Below are 18,818 nucleotides of genomic sequence, written 5' to 3' on the forward strand. Positions count from 1 at the left end.
GGCTCCAGTGTGGCTCCCTGCCGGAGAAGCACATTTTTCTGTGGGAATTAGGATGACTTCTCCCTCCCTCCTTGGCTTCCGTAAGTCTAGAATAAGGTCGAGTTTTTCTTTTATTAGTCAAATAATGAAAAAGGAAGAGACCATCTTCTGTCTCTTCATTTCTATAGTATAAAGAAAAGGGTTGACCTTACTGTTTCTAAATTATTGAACTTAACACTACTACAAAGGTTACATTTTGAATAAGTCCTCCTAAGTGAAATATTTTGTATAACACATACATGCATATACCACTCAGATACAGACACACATAAACTCACATCGAATCTCAATTTTTTAATTGCTCTATGAATGTTTTATGAATTTAAGAAACTGAAATTGTTTTCTTCACAGGTTGAGGTTTAATAATCAAAGACTTGTTCCATAGATGACTAAAAGGAACTTTATCTTCTTCCTAATATGAACCAATGCCTTTTTTTTTTTTTCTGAAAATAACATTTGCGTGGCAGGATGGCTCAGCTTAAAAAAAATAACATTTGCAATTACAAGTTACCATTATCAAAACTATAAAACAACGATGGAGTGTTATCCAAAGACAAATACCACTTAGCTATCTTGGCAGCCACCTTGAGTGAGAGAAGGGCTTACACCACCTTCCAACAGAGTACAGTAAGATTATTTTCAGGTAAAGCCACAATATGCCAAGTCCTTTAACAGATATTAAAAGGGGCACAAAATAAACATAAATCACAGGACCTGCGACCAAGGACTTTCAATGCATTTGGGGGAACCAATATTAACACAGTCAAATATAATTGCAGAATAGGAACATATAATTACACACCAAGTCATATGGTATTGGCTGTGAATGGCAGATGAGGTCAGCAAAGGAGGGGGCCGACGAAGGCAGGACGTAAGAGAATATTTCATGAGAATGAAGAGACTTAGCCGATCCTTGTTAGAGGAGTAGATCAAAAACAAATGAATGGAAACCAGTTATTAGCTTAGTGCTTCCCAACCTAGGCTCAAAAGTGGACCTCAGGAGCGTCAGGTAGAACCAGGCATTTTACTAAGTAACACTGGGGTTACAGAGAGGGCAAGACCTGCTTCAGAAGGTGATTGCCTTTTTAGGATTCACCTGGAAACCAGAGATATTCAGCCAACTTCCTCAGGAGTGTGTGTTCTCATATTACTTTTCTGTTCCTTAATGTGTACTTTTTTGATAAAGATAGCATCATCTGTAGGTTCAGTACATGGAACTTTTCAGGATCTAGTCCCACATAGTATCATGGTTCACAGTCACACAGTGGTCAAGTTCAATAAAATGACATTGTAAATAGTGGGCTGCATACTCTAAAAGGTGATTTAAAGGTTTACGACATCTTAGTTCAAGTGAATTTTGAATCAGTAGTATCACAGAGGCAGATACTATAAGTTGGGGGACCTAGAGTCAGTCTCTCCTTTACTTACCTGTAAGAAATTCCTTTGTCAGGAATTTTTAATTTCTCTGTCAGTTTTTTTTTATTTATTCAACAAATAGTCAAATAAATACCATGCACTAGTTTCTACACTAGAACTGGATTTTTGAAGCACACTCTGTCTGTGATATTCTGAATGAAATGGATGGGTCGTCCGTTGGTTCCATAGAATACATAGAAGAGGTGGTTGATGTAGTCTTTGGAAATAGACCTGGGTTCATTGGCAACATTGTTCTTTGTGACCTGTTTGACCTTGAATAAATTGCTTAATCTCTATAAGCCTTAGTTGTTCTAACATTAAAAATATATACTAATACTGCAATCTCACCAGATTGCTTAAAGGAGAAAGGGATCTCTCTTCAAGGACTTGCCAGTCGCTATGATAGGCACGTCACCCATTTAAAACTCCATGACAACAAGCACCAAGCACGGTCCTGGCACATGGGAACTACTTAGGACAGGTTAATCCCTTCTCAGCTTTAGGAATGATTATATTCTGAATTTATAGATGTAGGAAAATTTAGATTGTTTTATACTGCATTGGTAAAAATCAAATTATCTTAGAATTCAAGATTTATACCACGGGGAGCCAAATTAATTAATTACATAGTAGCTGCTTGACTACAAGAGCTTGTTAAAATTTGAATCCTCTGTGGATTGTGTTTGTTTCGGTGATGCCATTTTGTGTTCAGATCAGAAGCAGCTGCAGCCCTTAGTTAACATTTAAATATCGTATTGACGCTCCAATACCTACGCGTAGAATTCATTAGCTTTCTGCTCTTTTTCATGTGTGAAAATTGGGCTTTTGATTTTGGTAACTACCAATTTCATTTTTTTTTTTTAGAGAAACAGAGGTTTTTTTTCCAAATTATTTATAAATTTTTCCAGGTACTGGGCCTAGCCTCTTCTTGCATATTCATAGAATGCATGGGCATTCCCTGCTGTCTTTTTGTTGTTGTCAAGGAAACCCCCCAGTTTTCTACACAGGGATTACATTCTTCTTAATAGCTCTTAGATCGTTCATTTGTGCGATGAATAAAAAATGTATTCAGGGGCCCAGACCCTGTTCAGCACTTTGTGGGGGGTGGGCATAGCCAAGAGGAGAGACGTGCATGGTGAGAGAAGCAATAGGGGTAAAAGAAAAGGGGGGGAAATGTTCTTAGCTTTCATTTTAATGAGGCAAAGCTGAAATTTTTTTGTTTTAAAGAAGGCATGGCCTAGTTTTGTCAGTTTATAAAACATGACACCTCAGTGAGGCCAGCTTGTCAGGTACCAAAAGAAGAGTTGGTTATTCAGTGGCTTAATGGATAGAATGATTCCAAGACTGACACTAGTTGGGGGCCCTAGAGATGGTGATATCTGTTGGTGAAAACTGTGGCGTATTTTTTTCATTTGTATAAAAGTAGTTTGAATTTTTTACAACATAATTGAAGTAGTAGAAAAGATAAAATATTCTTCCTATAGCATCCTGCAGATAGCTGAGGACCTGCTTGATTGCCTAAAAATTGGTGCTCCTTAGAGAGAGATGCCAATGTTTATACTTTGGAGTATGAATCCAGAGGAAAACACCTATGTATTGGCAATAAGGCTATCATTATTCTTAAAAAGAGTGATTTGGTTCTTTGGAGAAAAATAAATTATGGTGAATCTTCTCAATACTTATTAGAATTACTGTGATAATGTATAAAGTACCTCTCCATAAATGATTTAAGGTCTAAATAAGGAGATTTTAAACTTGGATAGGAAGAATCTCTGGGGTGAGAAGAAATGTTTAATTGTATGTCGGCATCTCATTCTATGAAAACATGACATACCGTGTCACGATGGTACATCCAGTCTTCCTTTCGCACATGTATAATCAGCATACCCCATCTTGACCAGCTTCCAATGGCTTCATCTTTTGGCTTTCTTACCATGGTATTCCTGGCTTCTCACAGCGTCATTTAGTTGCTTTGGCCCTAAGATGTGTACACTGGGTTTCTGAAAGTTTGGGTTTTTCTAAGTTGAGAAACAGAAAAGGAAATGTAATGTATACTCTGTAGAGTGTAACAGAACACAGTAAAATTATTATTTTCCGTGTTGCAATCTTACCTTGCTCTGCTGTTTGGGGAAGCCATTTTACTATCTGAAGGTAAAACATTCTCTGTTCATCTCTTCACACCCACCCCCAGGAAATTTTTTAGATGTTTGTTGAAATAACGTCACTCCATCAAGCTACTCTGTGGCTGGGGAAAAGAAGATGGTGCAATCTATAGCTTAGTTGGGAAGGCAACTTGAAATAGTAAGCAAGAGAATATGTAATGAAGGAAAATTGTTTACTTTAGTAAAAGGAAAAATTGAGGTATATGAAATAAGTTAATATAAGAAGCATCTTTAGCAGGCAGAGTCTCAGAATTGGCCTCACAGGAACCTGATTATTTATCTCCTCACAAAACAATCACCCAGTATACCTGGGAAAGCCCAGAGCTGCACCAGCCATCTAACCCACCATGATGCCGTTCCATGAGAGGGTTTGAAAAACACCAGGAAATCATCCAGCACATTAAATACTGCTGACACTGCTTCTCAACCCCAGCTGTATCTCAGAATCACCTCCAAATAAAAATACCCATTCCCCCATCCCCCACCGGACAACTTGAGGCTGAACTTCTAGTGGTGGGCTTAGGCATTTGTATATTTTATTAGCTTCTCCTCTTAAATTTGCTTCATTTGTTTAATTTTTATTAAAATTTTATTAAAGTTTGTTTAATTTTAATATCTGTATTTTTTAATGCATCCCATGTGATTTGGATGCACAATGAAGGCTGAACATTACTGGTAAACTAAAGGCTTTGTGACCTGCAGACGGCTGGCTGAAATACAGACATTCTTGGGGAAAGGGGCTGCTTTCAGCCTCTGCTAGTTTAAGCTGTACTTTGCCAATTTTAAGGAGGAAAAAAATATATCTAATTCAGTCTCCCCTGAGTGAAATGGAGGCCTTTGAACATTCTTTGGGAAGTATAGCTTTTGTCACAAATCTTAAACGAAACTTGGCATCAGTGAAGAAGACAATAGAACTAAATGTCATTCAAATATATGTTTTTAAAAGTTTCAGGGATAATTGTTATTGAATCAGAAGTCATTGATCACTGAAGTGTGGAGAATATATCTCAAGTTACCAAGAACTGCATACCTTATGTGGCTGTATCCATCCATGTTCCCCTCTCTCTATCAACATGGAAAGTAAAAGGAAATAAGTATGCTTATGGTTTAAGGATTCTTTCGGCTATACTGGCAAAGTGAGTTTATTCATTATACATGTACATTTCAGAATAACAGCAATCACCACCCTAACATAAGCCTACATGGAGTGCTGGATTTGGAAAGAAAATGAATGATTTAAAAAACAGTGAGACTCTGCCTGCACATTTAGATCTGGATTTTATAACCATAAGACTAGTGTTTGAGTTACCTGTATGGTTCTATAGTTGTATCTCAGAATTTGAACTGTTCTTGCAGCCAAAGAATAAACATTTCTTCAGTCTAAAATGTGAGTCTTTCAAAGGAAGTATCAAAGTAGGAGAATGTATACTTTTTCATGCTTGATGATGACTGTGTAGACATTCTCCCAACTACATTGCCAAACGAGCGACTATGTGGCCAGAGTATGAAGAGCATGAAGTGTGTAAAGGATCCCTTCGTTTTAATTATGGAATGTAGAATTTAGTAAGGGAGGTGAGATAAACATATAGAACAACTGTGGAATTTATAAATAAGAAGCAATATGACATAAATCCTATGGCATCCAAATCAAAGATACAACCAGCTTGGGCTAAAGAGCTTTAGGGAAGATATGTTGGCGAACTGAGGGCTTCAGCTGGGTCATTCATAAGTGAGTGGGTGAAGTGCAAAGATGGATTTATCAAGCATACCACACGGGGGTCAGAGGGGGTTCTTCTTGAGCAGAAGCCTGAGATGGGGGCATGGAGCTGCTGTTCTCCAGTGCAGAGGAGCAGGGAATGACAACAGGAAACTGAAGGATGAGGATGAATGTGGGGACGGTTAATGGAGCTGTTTGAACACTGGGCTCAGGTGGAGAACATTGCCAGAAACTACTACTGACTTTTGAAGAAAGAAGTGGAATAATTGAAGAAAAAAAAATGTGTTTGGTAAAGTTTATCATAGTAGCTATAATTTGGGGGCACTTAGAAAGGATATATATATATATATATATATATATATATATATATATATATATATATATATACACACACACACACACATATATATGTATGTATATATATATACATACATATATATGTATATACACATTTACTTATGAGAGGCCTTTGTTTTACTTTAGTCAAAGCTTTTACTTAAATTTTAAATCCATGAATCTGACCAAAGCAGTTTTCTGGTGTTAGACTGTCTGGTAATTATCTACCTATCTATCTATCATCTATAATAGGCTTTAACAATGATAGAGAACTAGAACGAAAAAGATAATAAAAATACTGCCCTTTGGTTGGGTTTTGTTTATTTGTTCTACTTTCAAGGAAATATTTAGAAACCAAATAACCTGGCTTACTTTCCTGAAGCTCTTTATCTCATTGTTCAGAAATGCTTGAAGGGCCCAAAAGTACTTGATTATGCTCTCCAGCAAAGCCTTTACTCTTTAAAAATTGGAAGTTATATAGTCCCTTGGGCCTTTTCTCTAAGCAAGAAGAGCCCACAGTCGGTGATATCTCCTTCAGCGCACTTAGAGCAGATGACTGTATCTAAACACATTCTTTCCACTTGAGGGAACAGCATTATTAGAGGATTATCCGAAGTTGGGAAAAGAGATGATTCCCATTTATCATCCCCATAACATGTCTGCCTCTTAAAAGTGAGGTCATCAGGAATGTTTATATGGCCTCTACATATCTATTACCCTTCCTGGGTATAAAATTCATGAATTGAGAAATATTGAGCTTCTTGCTCAGCAAGAGGGGGCTGTCAGTGTACAATAACATGCATGGGTGGTGCACGAAATGAACCTTGGCTAGCAGAGCTCATAGAAAGAGATGGGTCACAGAATCCAATATTGATCTCCCAACCTTCAGTTCAATCTCTCTCATCTCTGGGGAGATTGGCTATTGATATCAGTATTACATGATTTTCAATATTGAGGTAATTAAGGATACAAAAATATCTGACAGAGTTTGGGGAGAGTGTTTATATCTTGATTACTAATGTCATTTTTTTGGTTTTAACATCATGAGTTGGCGCCATTTTTAGTTTCTCAAATTTTGAAAATGTTGAGGAATTTAGGATGTCTGAGATAATCTGGTTGAAATTCACATTAGGTGGGTTCTTTGCTTCATAAGTTGCCAGTTAGCATTTTATTTTCATTAAGAACATATCAAAGATGAGTGAACTTGAAGCATTTGTTTCTGAGTGGTTATTGGATCTATAGGTATGTGTAAAAAAACCTAAACATCTTAAAGAACTTCCATCTTTCTCTATTTAAATTTTTAAATATTTCTCACAAACTTCAGTATAGCTGTCTATTATATTTTTAAATAAAGGAAACAAAATCTTTTGTTGCTCATTAAAATGAAATCATTTTAATAAAGAAATGTGATCCTGATATATTTCTGCTGAATAGATTGGTATATGCTTACATTTAATTAAAAGCTCTTAAATTGTAAAATTCCCTAAAGAGAACATGAACTTTAGCCAGCTGCCTATGCATCTTAGCAACTAAGTTTTGTGTCTGCTAACAGTATGAGTGGAATACTTGTGCTATGTCTACAAAACGCTGCCACGAAGTACTTAAAAATACTTGGTGAATAATTTGAGGTCAGCTAGCAATAAAGCTTCGTGTGAAATGGCACTAAAAAATTTATTAACCGTGGTACCGGTATATTCGAGTCAAGCTGTTAAAATACATTCACATAAACATAGAAAAGATTGTACATACACTGTGTATAGTTCTGTGGTTTGACTCTGGAAAGCCAAATAAAAGTTATATTACCCTTAGAATAAAATTCTAAAATAGAGCAGTCTTTTATAAGGACTTGTTCATCCAAGAGGTGAGAACGTTAATTACTCCATCAGGTTGCACTGTTAGTACAAAAGAGGGCAGATCATGGTTTTGGAATGAGATACCTGCTTTCACAATAGCACAGGTGACCCTCTTCCTCCACCACGCCCTATAAGGAAACTTTTCCAATTTGCAATAATTATAGCTTTTGCAACTGTCTGATAACATGTGTGCTGGGTCAGCAGAGTGGTGATAAGAAAGGGGGGCGAAGAAGTAATTTCAGCAACTGAATAAACAAAGGGGAGCAAATAGGAATAGGGGTTAGATGTAAGGTGGCAATGACAAGAGTATGGGTGGCAGGAAAGAATTCACCTATCTATACTAGATAGATCTCATGCCACCATACTGCCCTTGAAATTCTAGAAGTATGAGCACAAACTAGACATACTGAGAGAATAAAATGTAAATTGATCTGTAGAGAATCTGTTGGCAGAAAAAAATTAACTTCAAAGCCCTAGGCAATTAATATTTCTCTCATCCTCAGACCCATAGTAAGGAATCCAATGAAACCATTTGGAAGCTGATGCAACTTATTTAAACAATGAATATTAGTCACCTAATTGTGAGAATATACCTTCAAGAAAAAAGACACAAAATAATTTCAATTCTCATTTTGTATGTTTGTTTTATTTAAGAATTCCTACTTAAAAGAACATTTTTGTAATACATAGCCAATGAGCACGTTTTAAAATAAACCTTTGCTCCTCAGTTCCTATTATGAGCTGATAGTTCTTTGATCATTGCCAGGTTTGTGGCACACTGAAAAGCACACAATAAAATAGCTTAAAATGCGTCTATGCTTTTTACTATCCTGAAGGCAAGTGAGATCAGATACTTGGGAGGTAGGGAGGGGGAAGAAGAATCATAATTTAAATACAATGATTGGTTTGTTTACAATATGTACACACAAACGTTTCCTTTTAAAATAAGGACAAAGAGTTTAGGAAGGTCATTTGTCTGATCTACTGGCAAGAGCATTTGTGTCTGAGAGATTGAGAGCAAGAACAGGAGCAGGAGAGACTTGGAGGATCCCCTTGAAGGTCATAGGTCTCTACAAAGTTGGTAGGCAAGTGCCTGCCGTTCGGTCTGATACCTAATAGATACTCAGGAAATACTGTGCAATCAGTTGGCTCCTGAGGAGATAATACAAGTGGGTGACATACATGGTTATGGTAGCAAATTAAATTGTGTGTGCAAAAACCAGCATGAAGCCGAGCTGTGTTGTAAAGTATATGCAAAGACCATCTCTCTGCTAAGTCTGTATTGCTGTGACTAAAATACTGTAATATTTATTTAGATTAGAAAATGGAATACACAGCACCTAATGGTTGAGTCTTTTGGTGAAATATTCTGATATAATGGTCTAATGGACTAAGGGAAGTCTTCACAGATTTATGAGTAGTCAGAAATGTTAGAGTTCCTTATCCACTTAACATGGAGTGGAAAAAGGACTCAAATAATATACTTCATTCATTGCATCTAAAGTTAGAGAATATAAAATGATTGCCAAGGTCTTTAATTAAATTAAGTAGACTAAATAAATGTTGATAGTGATATTATTATAAAAGTTCTTGATTCTCAATTAGAGTTCCTTTTTTCCTAGAAAAACATTTTATTTTTAAATTATTCTTTTGTAAAACATTTAGGTGAGAATCATGATGTGTCAGTTCCTCTGACATGTTGACATTTGACATACTGACAACCTAGTATCTTCTCTCTGCTCTTCTCCACTCTACTTATTTTTAGAGCTACCAACATCATACTTGATGGAACCTCCTTGTATAATTATTCACTAAGAAGATCATGGAATATGTTTTAATCCAGCGGTTCTAAACCTTCCTAATGCTGTGACCCCTTAATATAGTTCCTCATGTTGTGGTGACCCCAAACCATAAATTATTTTCATTGCTAATCTATAACTGAAATTTTGCTACTGTTATGAATCGTAATGTAAATATCTTTTTGTTTTCTGATTGTCTTAGGCGACCCCTGTGAAAGGGTCATTCGACCCCCAAAGGGGTCACGACCCAGCGGTTGAGAACCGCTGTTTTAAATCAGTTTTATTTTAAATACTGTTTTTAAAAGTAAGGAATTTATTTAGACAACCATACAAATCTACAATAACAATGAGTGTTTTTATCCTGTTTCTGGCCTAGGAATTTATAAATAAGCAATATTGAACGTTGTTTCCTTATTTACCCTTTTGTTTGGCTGGAGAAGCTTGGCTGAATGTTAGTTTTATCTCCATTGTTTATAAAAAGGTAAAAATGTGGTGGAAATTCTTTATATATTTGACACAGATCCATGTTTCTTTTTAAAAATTATTTCTGTATTTAAATGAAAGGTACTGTGTGAATTTAGTATCTGTGTGTGTGATACTTCTTAATGTGAATTCTAGTTTTATTTTCACATAATGGAAAGGGTTAAACGTAACACAAGAGTATAAGCATTAAGATAGGCACATTTTTGAAGCTCCAGTTAAAACTTACGAAAGTATACCTAATAATTTAACTGACTCTGGCTTAACTCAACTATTGGGTTGTCAGAAGAGTCATGACATGTTTTTTTCTATGTTTTTTGTTGCAAAAATGTGTCATGACTTTTTCAACAACCCAAGGAGCCAATATATTCAGATAGTATTAGCAGTGAGAGACTACTTAATTTGGTGATTAGACTTATTCATGTAATATTTCAAGAGATTCAATTTATACAAATGGAATTTAAAATGTATGCTCTCATATACATATATAAATATGCATATGCATATATATTCTCTCATTCTTTTTTTATAGCAAAAAGGTAGGCTTCACCATAAGCCATATTAAAAGTAGTATTATCTAGGGCCGGCTGAGGTGCTTAGTTGGTTAAGAGCTCGCTCAAGAGTTTGAGCTCTGAGCAACAGCGGTTCGATGCCTGGCCCAAGCTGAGCAGCCACTGAGCTGCCAACAGGTGGCAGGATGGCTCAGCTAAAAAAAAAAAAAAAAGTTAATAAATAAATAAATAAAAGTAGTAGTATCTGAAAATTTTACTGTGTTGTCTTTTAAAACATACACCATGAGGCACTATAAGAATTACTGTAACAGCTTCAGTGATCTAATATTGAACGAACTTAGTTGTTTAATTACATTTTTTGAAAAAAGGTAAGGCATTTAATCATTTTCGTTAAGTTTGGTGACTAAGAGGAGTTGCAACACCTGTGGCAGAAGTCCTCTGTATTTTATATTTTAATGTATTAGAGGTATGCATTGATCTCTCTTCTCTTATGGCAGAAATACATTTTCGTTTCTTTGAATACCCATGAGCGTTTGTTTACATAGTTGAAAGGCTGGATGTATGGGCTGGAATGGGGTGGAGCTATAAGACATGACCTGGAATGTGTGAAAGTAAATGAGGAAGGATGTGTAGCTAGGAGTAACCCAGCCCTACACAAATAGTGTACTATGGAGACAGTACAGTGAAGATGCGATGGGATACAGAGAAGGGTTTTCTCTTTTGTTTTTATTAAAGCGAAAGGGGTAAATATAACTATAGTATATGTGTTCTAGTTACATAAAAGTCTTGTGTTTGTTTTTGTTTTCTTTTTGTTTTTTTTTAACAAACCATAGTTAAAAACATAGAAGGAGCTTCATAGAGCTTTTAGTGATCATTCATATAGGTCTATATTTATGTTGATGGATAAAGAGTACAAGCAGCACTGGTTCCTTCTTACTAGAGTTTTTTTTTCTTTCCTGACTTATCAGTAAATGCTAGATGTCGATCCTTTCATACATGGAAAGGCGTGGCTTCTTGCAACAGAAACAATCTCCCTACCTACCGTGTTTCCCCGAAAATAAGACCTAACCAGAAAATAAGCCCTGGCATGATTTTTCAGGATGCTCGTAATATAAGCCCTACCCAAAACATAAGCCCCAGTTAAGATCGTGAGCCAGACATGACTGTTGGAATAAATATAGATTTTTGTACATGAATAAATGAATAAATGTAGATGGTTGGAGCAAATGTTAGTATAAGACCCGGTCTTATTTTCAGGGAAACAAGGTACCAGTGGGGGGCAGGGATGGCTCCGTCATAGTTATTCCTCCTGTAAGCTTCTCAGGCCGAGCCTGAGCACGTGTGGCATGAATCAGGGCTAGGCTGAAAACTAATCCTGCAACTGTATTCCTGGGGGTGGAGGGAAAGACACTGTACAGTCCTCCATGTTTTACTTTATCTTCTTCATGGGTCAGTGCACCCACAGGCCACTTTTCACACTGCTGTGACGCTGGGAAAAGGGCAGCTGTAGTGGCAGGACCTTCTCCCAGGACACCTGATTTGCATTTTGATAAGAATGAGGGCCACAAATTTCCTCCTTCCTGGTGCCCAGACAAGGAATTTGAAGGTGTATTTCTGGAGGCAGAAATGTCAGCTGGGCTTAGCATTTGGTACCCTACAGTACAATTTACACATATAATCTAGGGAATCTTCTGAGGATATTTGTTATTTAAAGTATGCTACTTCAAATGTTTAGATGTGACGCTTAAGCTTTCTTTGGAGGAAATGTTAAAAACAACAACAACAAAAAACCCCAAAAAACAAACAAAAAAAAACTATTGACCCAATACAGGCCTCATGAAGGAAAAAGGTGTAAAGGTGTGGAGGGCTTTTTCTTCCTGGTGCTTTCAGTGAGCTATTGGTGTGTGTACAGAGGGCACCCAGCCGAGCCTTCCTGCACTGTGCCTGGGCGGTGGTTGCAGCTTATGCACCTAAGTCTTGCCTCACTGTTGCAATGGGGAGGGGTTGTCATTGCACTGTGAAAGGGCTATAAAGAAACAATCTCTCTTCCACTTTTCCAAAAACCATCTTCTGTGAGATAGATCATGACAAGAGACCGGAAGGAATCTCTTGTCATTTCCTTATGGAATAGAGGGTGTCGAAGCATCGCCTTACATAAAGGACTATAACCAATTACTTTTCCTGTATGATTTGGGGAAATGGTTTTAATTTTTAATTTTCTTTGCAGTTCACACAAAGATGAATTCCCACATTTCACGATTACAATGTGTAGGTGTGATTTCTGGTTTCATTTTACAGATGCTGTTTTGTTAAACATGTTAAAGAGTTTTCATAACCTGTTTTTATAATCTGAAATTGTATTTATTTTTCCTATTGTTAATATAAAACAGCCAATCTGAGGACTGAGACTGTAGAAGGGTGATTGCACTTAATGTGAAAAGATTGGAATCCCTCCTTGTGTGTGTGTATGATCTGCCAGCCTTGCTATCAGTTTCTTCTGTCGTACGCTGCCAAACGTTCTATTTAAGTATTGTGAAAACTCTTTGTTTTTTTCAGGTCGAATGAGTGATTTGAGTGTAATTGGTCATCCAATAGATACAGAGTCTAAAGAAGATGAATCTTGTAGTGAAGAAACAGATCCAGAGAACCATCTAATTGCTGAAATTTTACCTGAATTAATTGAAATAGATCTATACCACAGTGAAGAAGAGGAAGAGGAAGAGGAAGAGGAAGATTGTGCAAATGCTACTGATGTAACAACCACCCCATCTGTACAGTACATCAATGGGAAACACCTGGTCACCACTGTGCCCAAGGACCCAGAGGTGGCAGAAGCTAGGCGTGGCCAGTTTGAAAGTGTTGCACCTTCTCAAAATTTTTCAGACAGCAGTGAAAGTGATACTCACCAGTTTATAATAGCCGAAACTGGATCATCTACTGCCCTGCAACCAAATGAATCTAAAGAAACAACTGAATCACTTGAAATTACATGGAAACCTGAGACTTACCCTGAAGCACCGGAACATTTTTCAAGTGGTGAATCTGATGTTTTCCCCACAGCCCCGTTCCCTGAGGGAGAAGCCACAGAGGGACGTGGTTCAGTCACAGAGAAAGGTCCTGAGCTTGACAATGTGGTGCATGCACATACTGCACCTGTACCTCTATTTCCTGAAGAGTCTTCAGGAGATGCTGCCATTGACCAAGGATCCTCAGAAATGATCTCTTTAAGGTCTACAGAAGTAATATTTGGTGAAGAGGCAGACAAAAGTACTTCTGTCACATACACTCCAAGTACCGTCCCAAGTTCTGAGTCAGCAGATGTTTTGGAGGAACTATCAGTTGCCTCAACCGGAAATCCCCGACCTGCTGACCCATCATCCACTGTGGAAAGCGGAGTGCAGATAACCCTCAGACAAACTGTTGAGCCCTCAGGGAGTCTTTCAATTCCAATTCCTGAAGGCTCTGGGGAAGCAGAAGAAGAGAAAGATAAAATGTTCACTGTGGTAACTGATTTATCACCGAGAAATACTACAGATACACTGGTTACTTTAGATACTAGCAAGATAATGATCACAGACCACCTTTTTGATGTTCCTGCAACCATTTACTCGGCTTCTGAACAACCGTCTGCAGAAGTAGTGCCTACCAAATTTGTAAGGGAAACGGGCACTTCTGAGTGGGTCTCCAGTACATCTCTTGAGGGAAAGAAAAGGAAAGATGAGGAGGAGGGAACTACAGGTCCAGTTGCTACATTTCAGCTAAATTTGCCTACACAGAGATCAGATCAATTAACTTTACCCTCTGAATTAGGAAACTCAAATGAAGCTCTGTCTAGTGATTCAGTATCTACTTCCAGAAACAGATTTATGGCTTTGACAACACCCACACAGTCTGAAAAGGAAAGGACAAGTTCTACTCTTGTCTTCACAGATACAAATGTTTCAGATAACCTGGGGGCACAGACTGCTAAGCCCCATAGGAGGGGTCAGTCTGCAGTGCAGGAAGGGCTGTCCACTGTCTCAGGTAGCCCCATCTCTCTCTTTGTGGAGCAGGGCTCTGGAGAAGCTGCTGCTGACCCAGAAACCACCACTGTTTCTTCATTTTCCTTAAATTTAGAGCCTGAAATCCAAACCCAAAAGGAAACAGCCAGCACTTTGTCTCCCTCTGTGGAAACTGTGTTCCCTTTTGAGCCAACAGGACAAGTCTTGAATACTGTGATGGATAGAGAAGTCACTGAAATTATAAGACAAACATCCAAGGAAAACCTGATATCAGAGGTTTTAAGAGAGCCATATAATGGGGCAGAAATAAATGGCTTTTCCACAGATTTTCCTTTGGAGGAAGATTTCAGTGGTGACTTTAGAGAATTCTCGACCGTATCTCCTCCCTTAACAAAAGAAGAAAGAGTAGTGATGGAAGGCTCTGGGGATGCAGCATTTAAGGATACCCAAATTTCAGCATCTGCAGCACCCACTTCAGATCGCATCAATCACATAGCTGACTCGGAGGGACCTGGTGGCACTTTGGTGGGCACTTCAGCCTTTCCTTGGGAAGAGTTCACAGCCTCAGCTGAGGGCTCAGGTGAGCAATTGGTCTCAGTCAGCAGCTCTGTTGACCAAGTGTCTCCCAGTGCTGTGGGGAATGTTTTTGGTACAGAGCCGCCATTGATTGACCAAGTATTGAGAGAAGAAGGTACTATCAAAGAAGCTGAAAGAAGACCCACCATTTTACCAAGAGCAGAAGCTAACGATACTGAACCTCCAATAGAAAAGGGGAGTGTGAAGGTTGATAGCACGGTTTCAGTGGACTTTCCCCAGACAATGCAGCCAACCAAATTATGGTCCAGGCAAGAAATCAACCCTATAAAGCAAGAAATTGAGACTGAAACAGCATCAGAAGAAAAGATTCAAGAAAAATCTTTTGAATCCCCCCAAAGCTCTGTCATACCAGATCAAACAATTTTTGATTCACAAACGTTTACTGAAACTGGACCTCAAAGCACAGTTTATTCTACAGTAGCAACGAAGAAAGTTTACAATGCTGATGAGGAAATGGAGGAGGAAGGCACTTCCTTAGTTGACACGTCTGTTCCAGATCCAGGCACAAAGGGTTTGGAACCCTACACTACTCTCCCTGAGGTTACTGAAAAATCCCACTTTTTCTTAGTCACGGCCTCAGTGACTGAATCTATACTAGCTGAGAGTGTAGTTACAGACCCATCAATCCAAGAGGAAAAAAATGTAAAACCATCTCCCAAAGTTATGACACCAGAATCTAAAGAGTCAGATCCTGATCTTTTATTCTCTGGACTCGGATCAGGAGAAGACATTTTGCCCCCTACAGTATCTGTGAATTTTACTGAAATGGAACAAATCATTAGCACATTATACCCCCAGACTTCTCAAATGGAAAGTTTAGAAACCAGCATCTCAAGTGATACAACTGAAGGCTATGAAGGGATGGAAAATGTGGCAAATGAAGTTCGACCACCCATTTTTAACACAGACAGCATCTCTGAAGATAATGAGATGGCATCCAACACAACATCACTAGAAATGTTAAGGGACACCAGGACCAAGGGACCCTCTGTGGCACCTCTCACTTTCTCCACAGACACTGAACATCCTCCAAATCAGATGCACAGTTGGGCAGAAGAAACCCAGACTAGTAGACCACAACCCACTACTGAACAAGTCTCTAATAAGAACTCTTCACCAGCAGAAACTAGAGAAACAGCCCCCTCTTCCACTGATTTTCTGGCTATAGTGTATGGTCTTGAGATGGCCAAAGGATCTGTTACATCAGCACCCAAACCATCAGACTTGTTTCACGAGCATTCTGGAGAAGGATCTGGGGCATTGGATACCGTTGATTTAGTCCACACTTCTGGAACTACTCAGGCGACTGGGCAAGGCAGCACCCCAATTGTTTCTGATAGATCCTTGGGAAAACATCCCGAGGTTCCAAGTGCTAAAGCCGTTACTGTTGCTGGATCCCCAACAGTGTCAGTGGTGATGCCTCTTCATTCAGAGCAGAGCGAAAGCTCCCCAGATCCAACTACCACACCATCAAATACAGTGTCGTATAAGCAGCCCACCGAAGGTGCTGTGGGTAGTTTCCACGGCCATTTCAGGGGATTCGAGGATTCAACCTTAAAACCTGACAGAAGAAAAGCCACAGAAAATATTATTATAGATCTGGACAAAGAGGACAAGGATTTAATATTGACAATTACAGAGAGTACCATCCTTGAAATTCTACCTGAGCTGACATCAGATAAAAATACTATCATAGATATTGATCACACTAAACCCATATATGAAGACATTCTTGGAATGCAAACAGACATAGATCCAGAGATACTATCAGGACCACAGGGCAGTAATGAAGAAAGCTCCCCAATTCAAGAGAAGTATGAGGCAGCTGTTAACCTCTCCTTAACTGAGGAAAACTTTGAGGGCTCTGGCGATACTCTTCTGGTTAACTACACTCAGGCAGCACATAATGACTCAACGACATCTGAAGACAGAAGCCAATTCAATCACATGAGCTTTATCTTCACAACCGGGATTCCCATCCCGAGCATAGAAACAGAATTAGATATTTTGCTTCCTACAGTAACATCCCTGCCCATTCCTCGTAAGTCTGCCACAGTTTATCCAAATATTAAAGAACCAAACATCGAAGCAAAAGCCCTGGAAGACATCTTTGAATCAAGCACTCTGTCTGATGGTCAAGCTATTGCAGACCAAAGCGAAGTAATATCAACATTGAGCCATTTGGAAAAGACACAGTATGAAGAAAAGAAATATGTAGATCCTTCTTTTCAGCCAGAATTGTTTTCAGGAGCCGGGGAGGCACTGATAGATTCCACACCTCACGTAAGTATTGGTACTATCCATGTTATGGCTCAGAGTTTAACAGAGGCGCCTAATATGACAGAAGGATCTAATCCCCCAGATTACACTGCGTTTGCAAAGTTGTCCTCTCAGACACCATCATCTCCATTCAGTGTCCCCTTAGGCAGTGGAGCCTTTGAACACACAGAGGGCCCCCAGCCAAGTGCTCTGCCTGGTATAGACAAGGGCCTATCTCACACGTCCCCGGGAAAACTTGCAAATATTGAAGTGACTTTCAAAGCATCAAGTGGAGAATACTTTCACGTAACCGGGCCTCCACCCTTACCTCCTGACACAGAATTAGAGCCTTCAGAAGATGAAAGTGAACCTAAGTTATTAGAACAGATAGAAGCTTCCCCCACAGAACTAATTGCTGAAGAAAGAACTGAGATTCTCCAAGATTCCCCAAACAAAACCAATGTTCAGCTTTCTGCAGAAACAATCAAGGTATTTCCTGCTGTGAGAATACCTGAGGCTGGAACTGTTGTCACAACGGCAGGTGAAATTAAATTAGAAAATGCTACACCGTGGCTACATTCTACTCCTGCGACTTATGGGGCTGAGACAGGTGTGGTGCCTCAGCCTAGCCCACAGACTTCTGAGAGGCCCACTGCTCCGTCTTCTCTGGAAATCAACCCTGAAACGCAAGCAGCTTTTATCAGAGGGCAAGATTCCACAGTTGCAGCTTCGGAACAGCAAGCATCAGCGAGAATTCTTGATTCCGGTACTCAGGCAACTGTGCACACTGCAGAGTTAAGTATTGCGCTTGCAACACCATCACTTTACCTTCTGGAAACTTCTAATGAAACCAGTTTCCTGATTGGCATGAATGAGGAGTCAGTGGAACGCACAGCAGTCTATTTACCAGGTAAGGTCACGGCACTGATAAACCTGTTTCCACACTTGGAAACAGTCCCTTGTTCCTCACACATATGTATATAATTTTTATTGTAATGTTAGATCAGTGAAGCTTTTATTGTTGTGCATAAAACAGGAGGCCAGTTTACAGAATTGAATCCATAATGAGATGCAAAGAAAGTAAGGATAAATGATTTCTGAGCTGTATAGATGTACTTTGTTTGGTTCTGGGTTTTACAAACAACGTACAGTTGCACCATGGAAAAATTGAAATAGTGGTGTAAAAATTCATTTTCCTTCTACTCACAACTAAAGTATTGCTTTGTCACATGCTCCATAGTTACACACCTTAGTTTTAAAAACAGATAAAGAATCTAATTTTTATAAACCTCTCACTGATGGGTGCTATTATGGCAATATCAAAATATGTTAGGCCTTTAAAATTTGACAGTAGTAAATAGCTCTCATATACATTTCACAGTTTGTGCAGTATGGGTTAATCAATTCATACTTTTACACAATTTCCTTGCTCCAAGTATCTACATAATGCTTCTAACCCCTAGCCATAGTGGGTATTCATTCAGTATTTATTCACACTCTGCCCATCGAGAGAGGGTTTTTTTTGTTTTGTTTTATTTTGTTTTTGACTGAATGACAGAAGGCATGAATTTGATACTGGTTCATATAGACTATCTCACTCAATCTTAACAAAAAGTCTATATAGCACACACCATTATCCCCGTCTAT

General features: G+C 38.6%; 1 protein-coding gene across 1 annotated transcript in view; it reads left to right on the forward strand.

Moving 5' to 3' along the window:
• Positions 1 to 18,818, forward strand: part of VCAN (versican) — a 113,201-nt gene that overhangs the window by 53,927 nt on the left and 40,456 nt on the right. The window contains exon 8 of the mRNA XM_019652586.1: positions 12,871 to 18,081. Within this exon, the coding sequence (XP_019508131.1) occupies positions 12,871 to 18,081 (5,211 nt within the window). The remainder of the gene's footprint in view (positions 1 to 12,870; positions 18,082 to 18,818) is intronic.

The sequence above is a fragment of the Hipposideros armiger genome, unplaced genomic scaffold, assembly GCF_001890085.2.
Source record: "Hipposideros armiger isolate ML-2016 unplaced genomic scaffold, ASM189008v1 scaffold_182, whole genome shotgun sequence".
Lineage (NCBI taxonomy): Eukaryota > Metazoa > Chordata > Mammalia > Chiroptera > Hipposideridae > Hipposideros > Hipposideros armiger.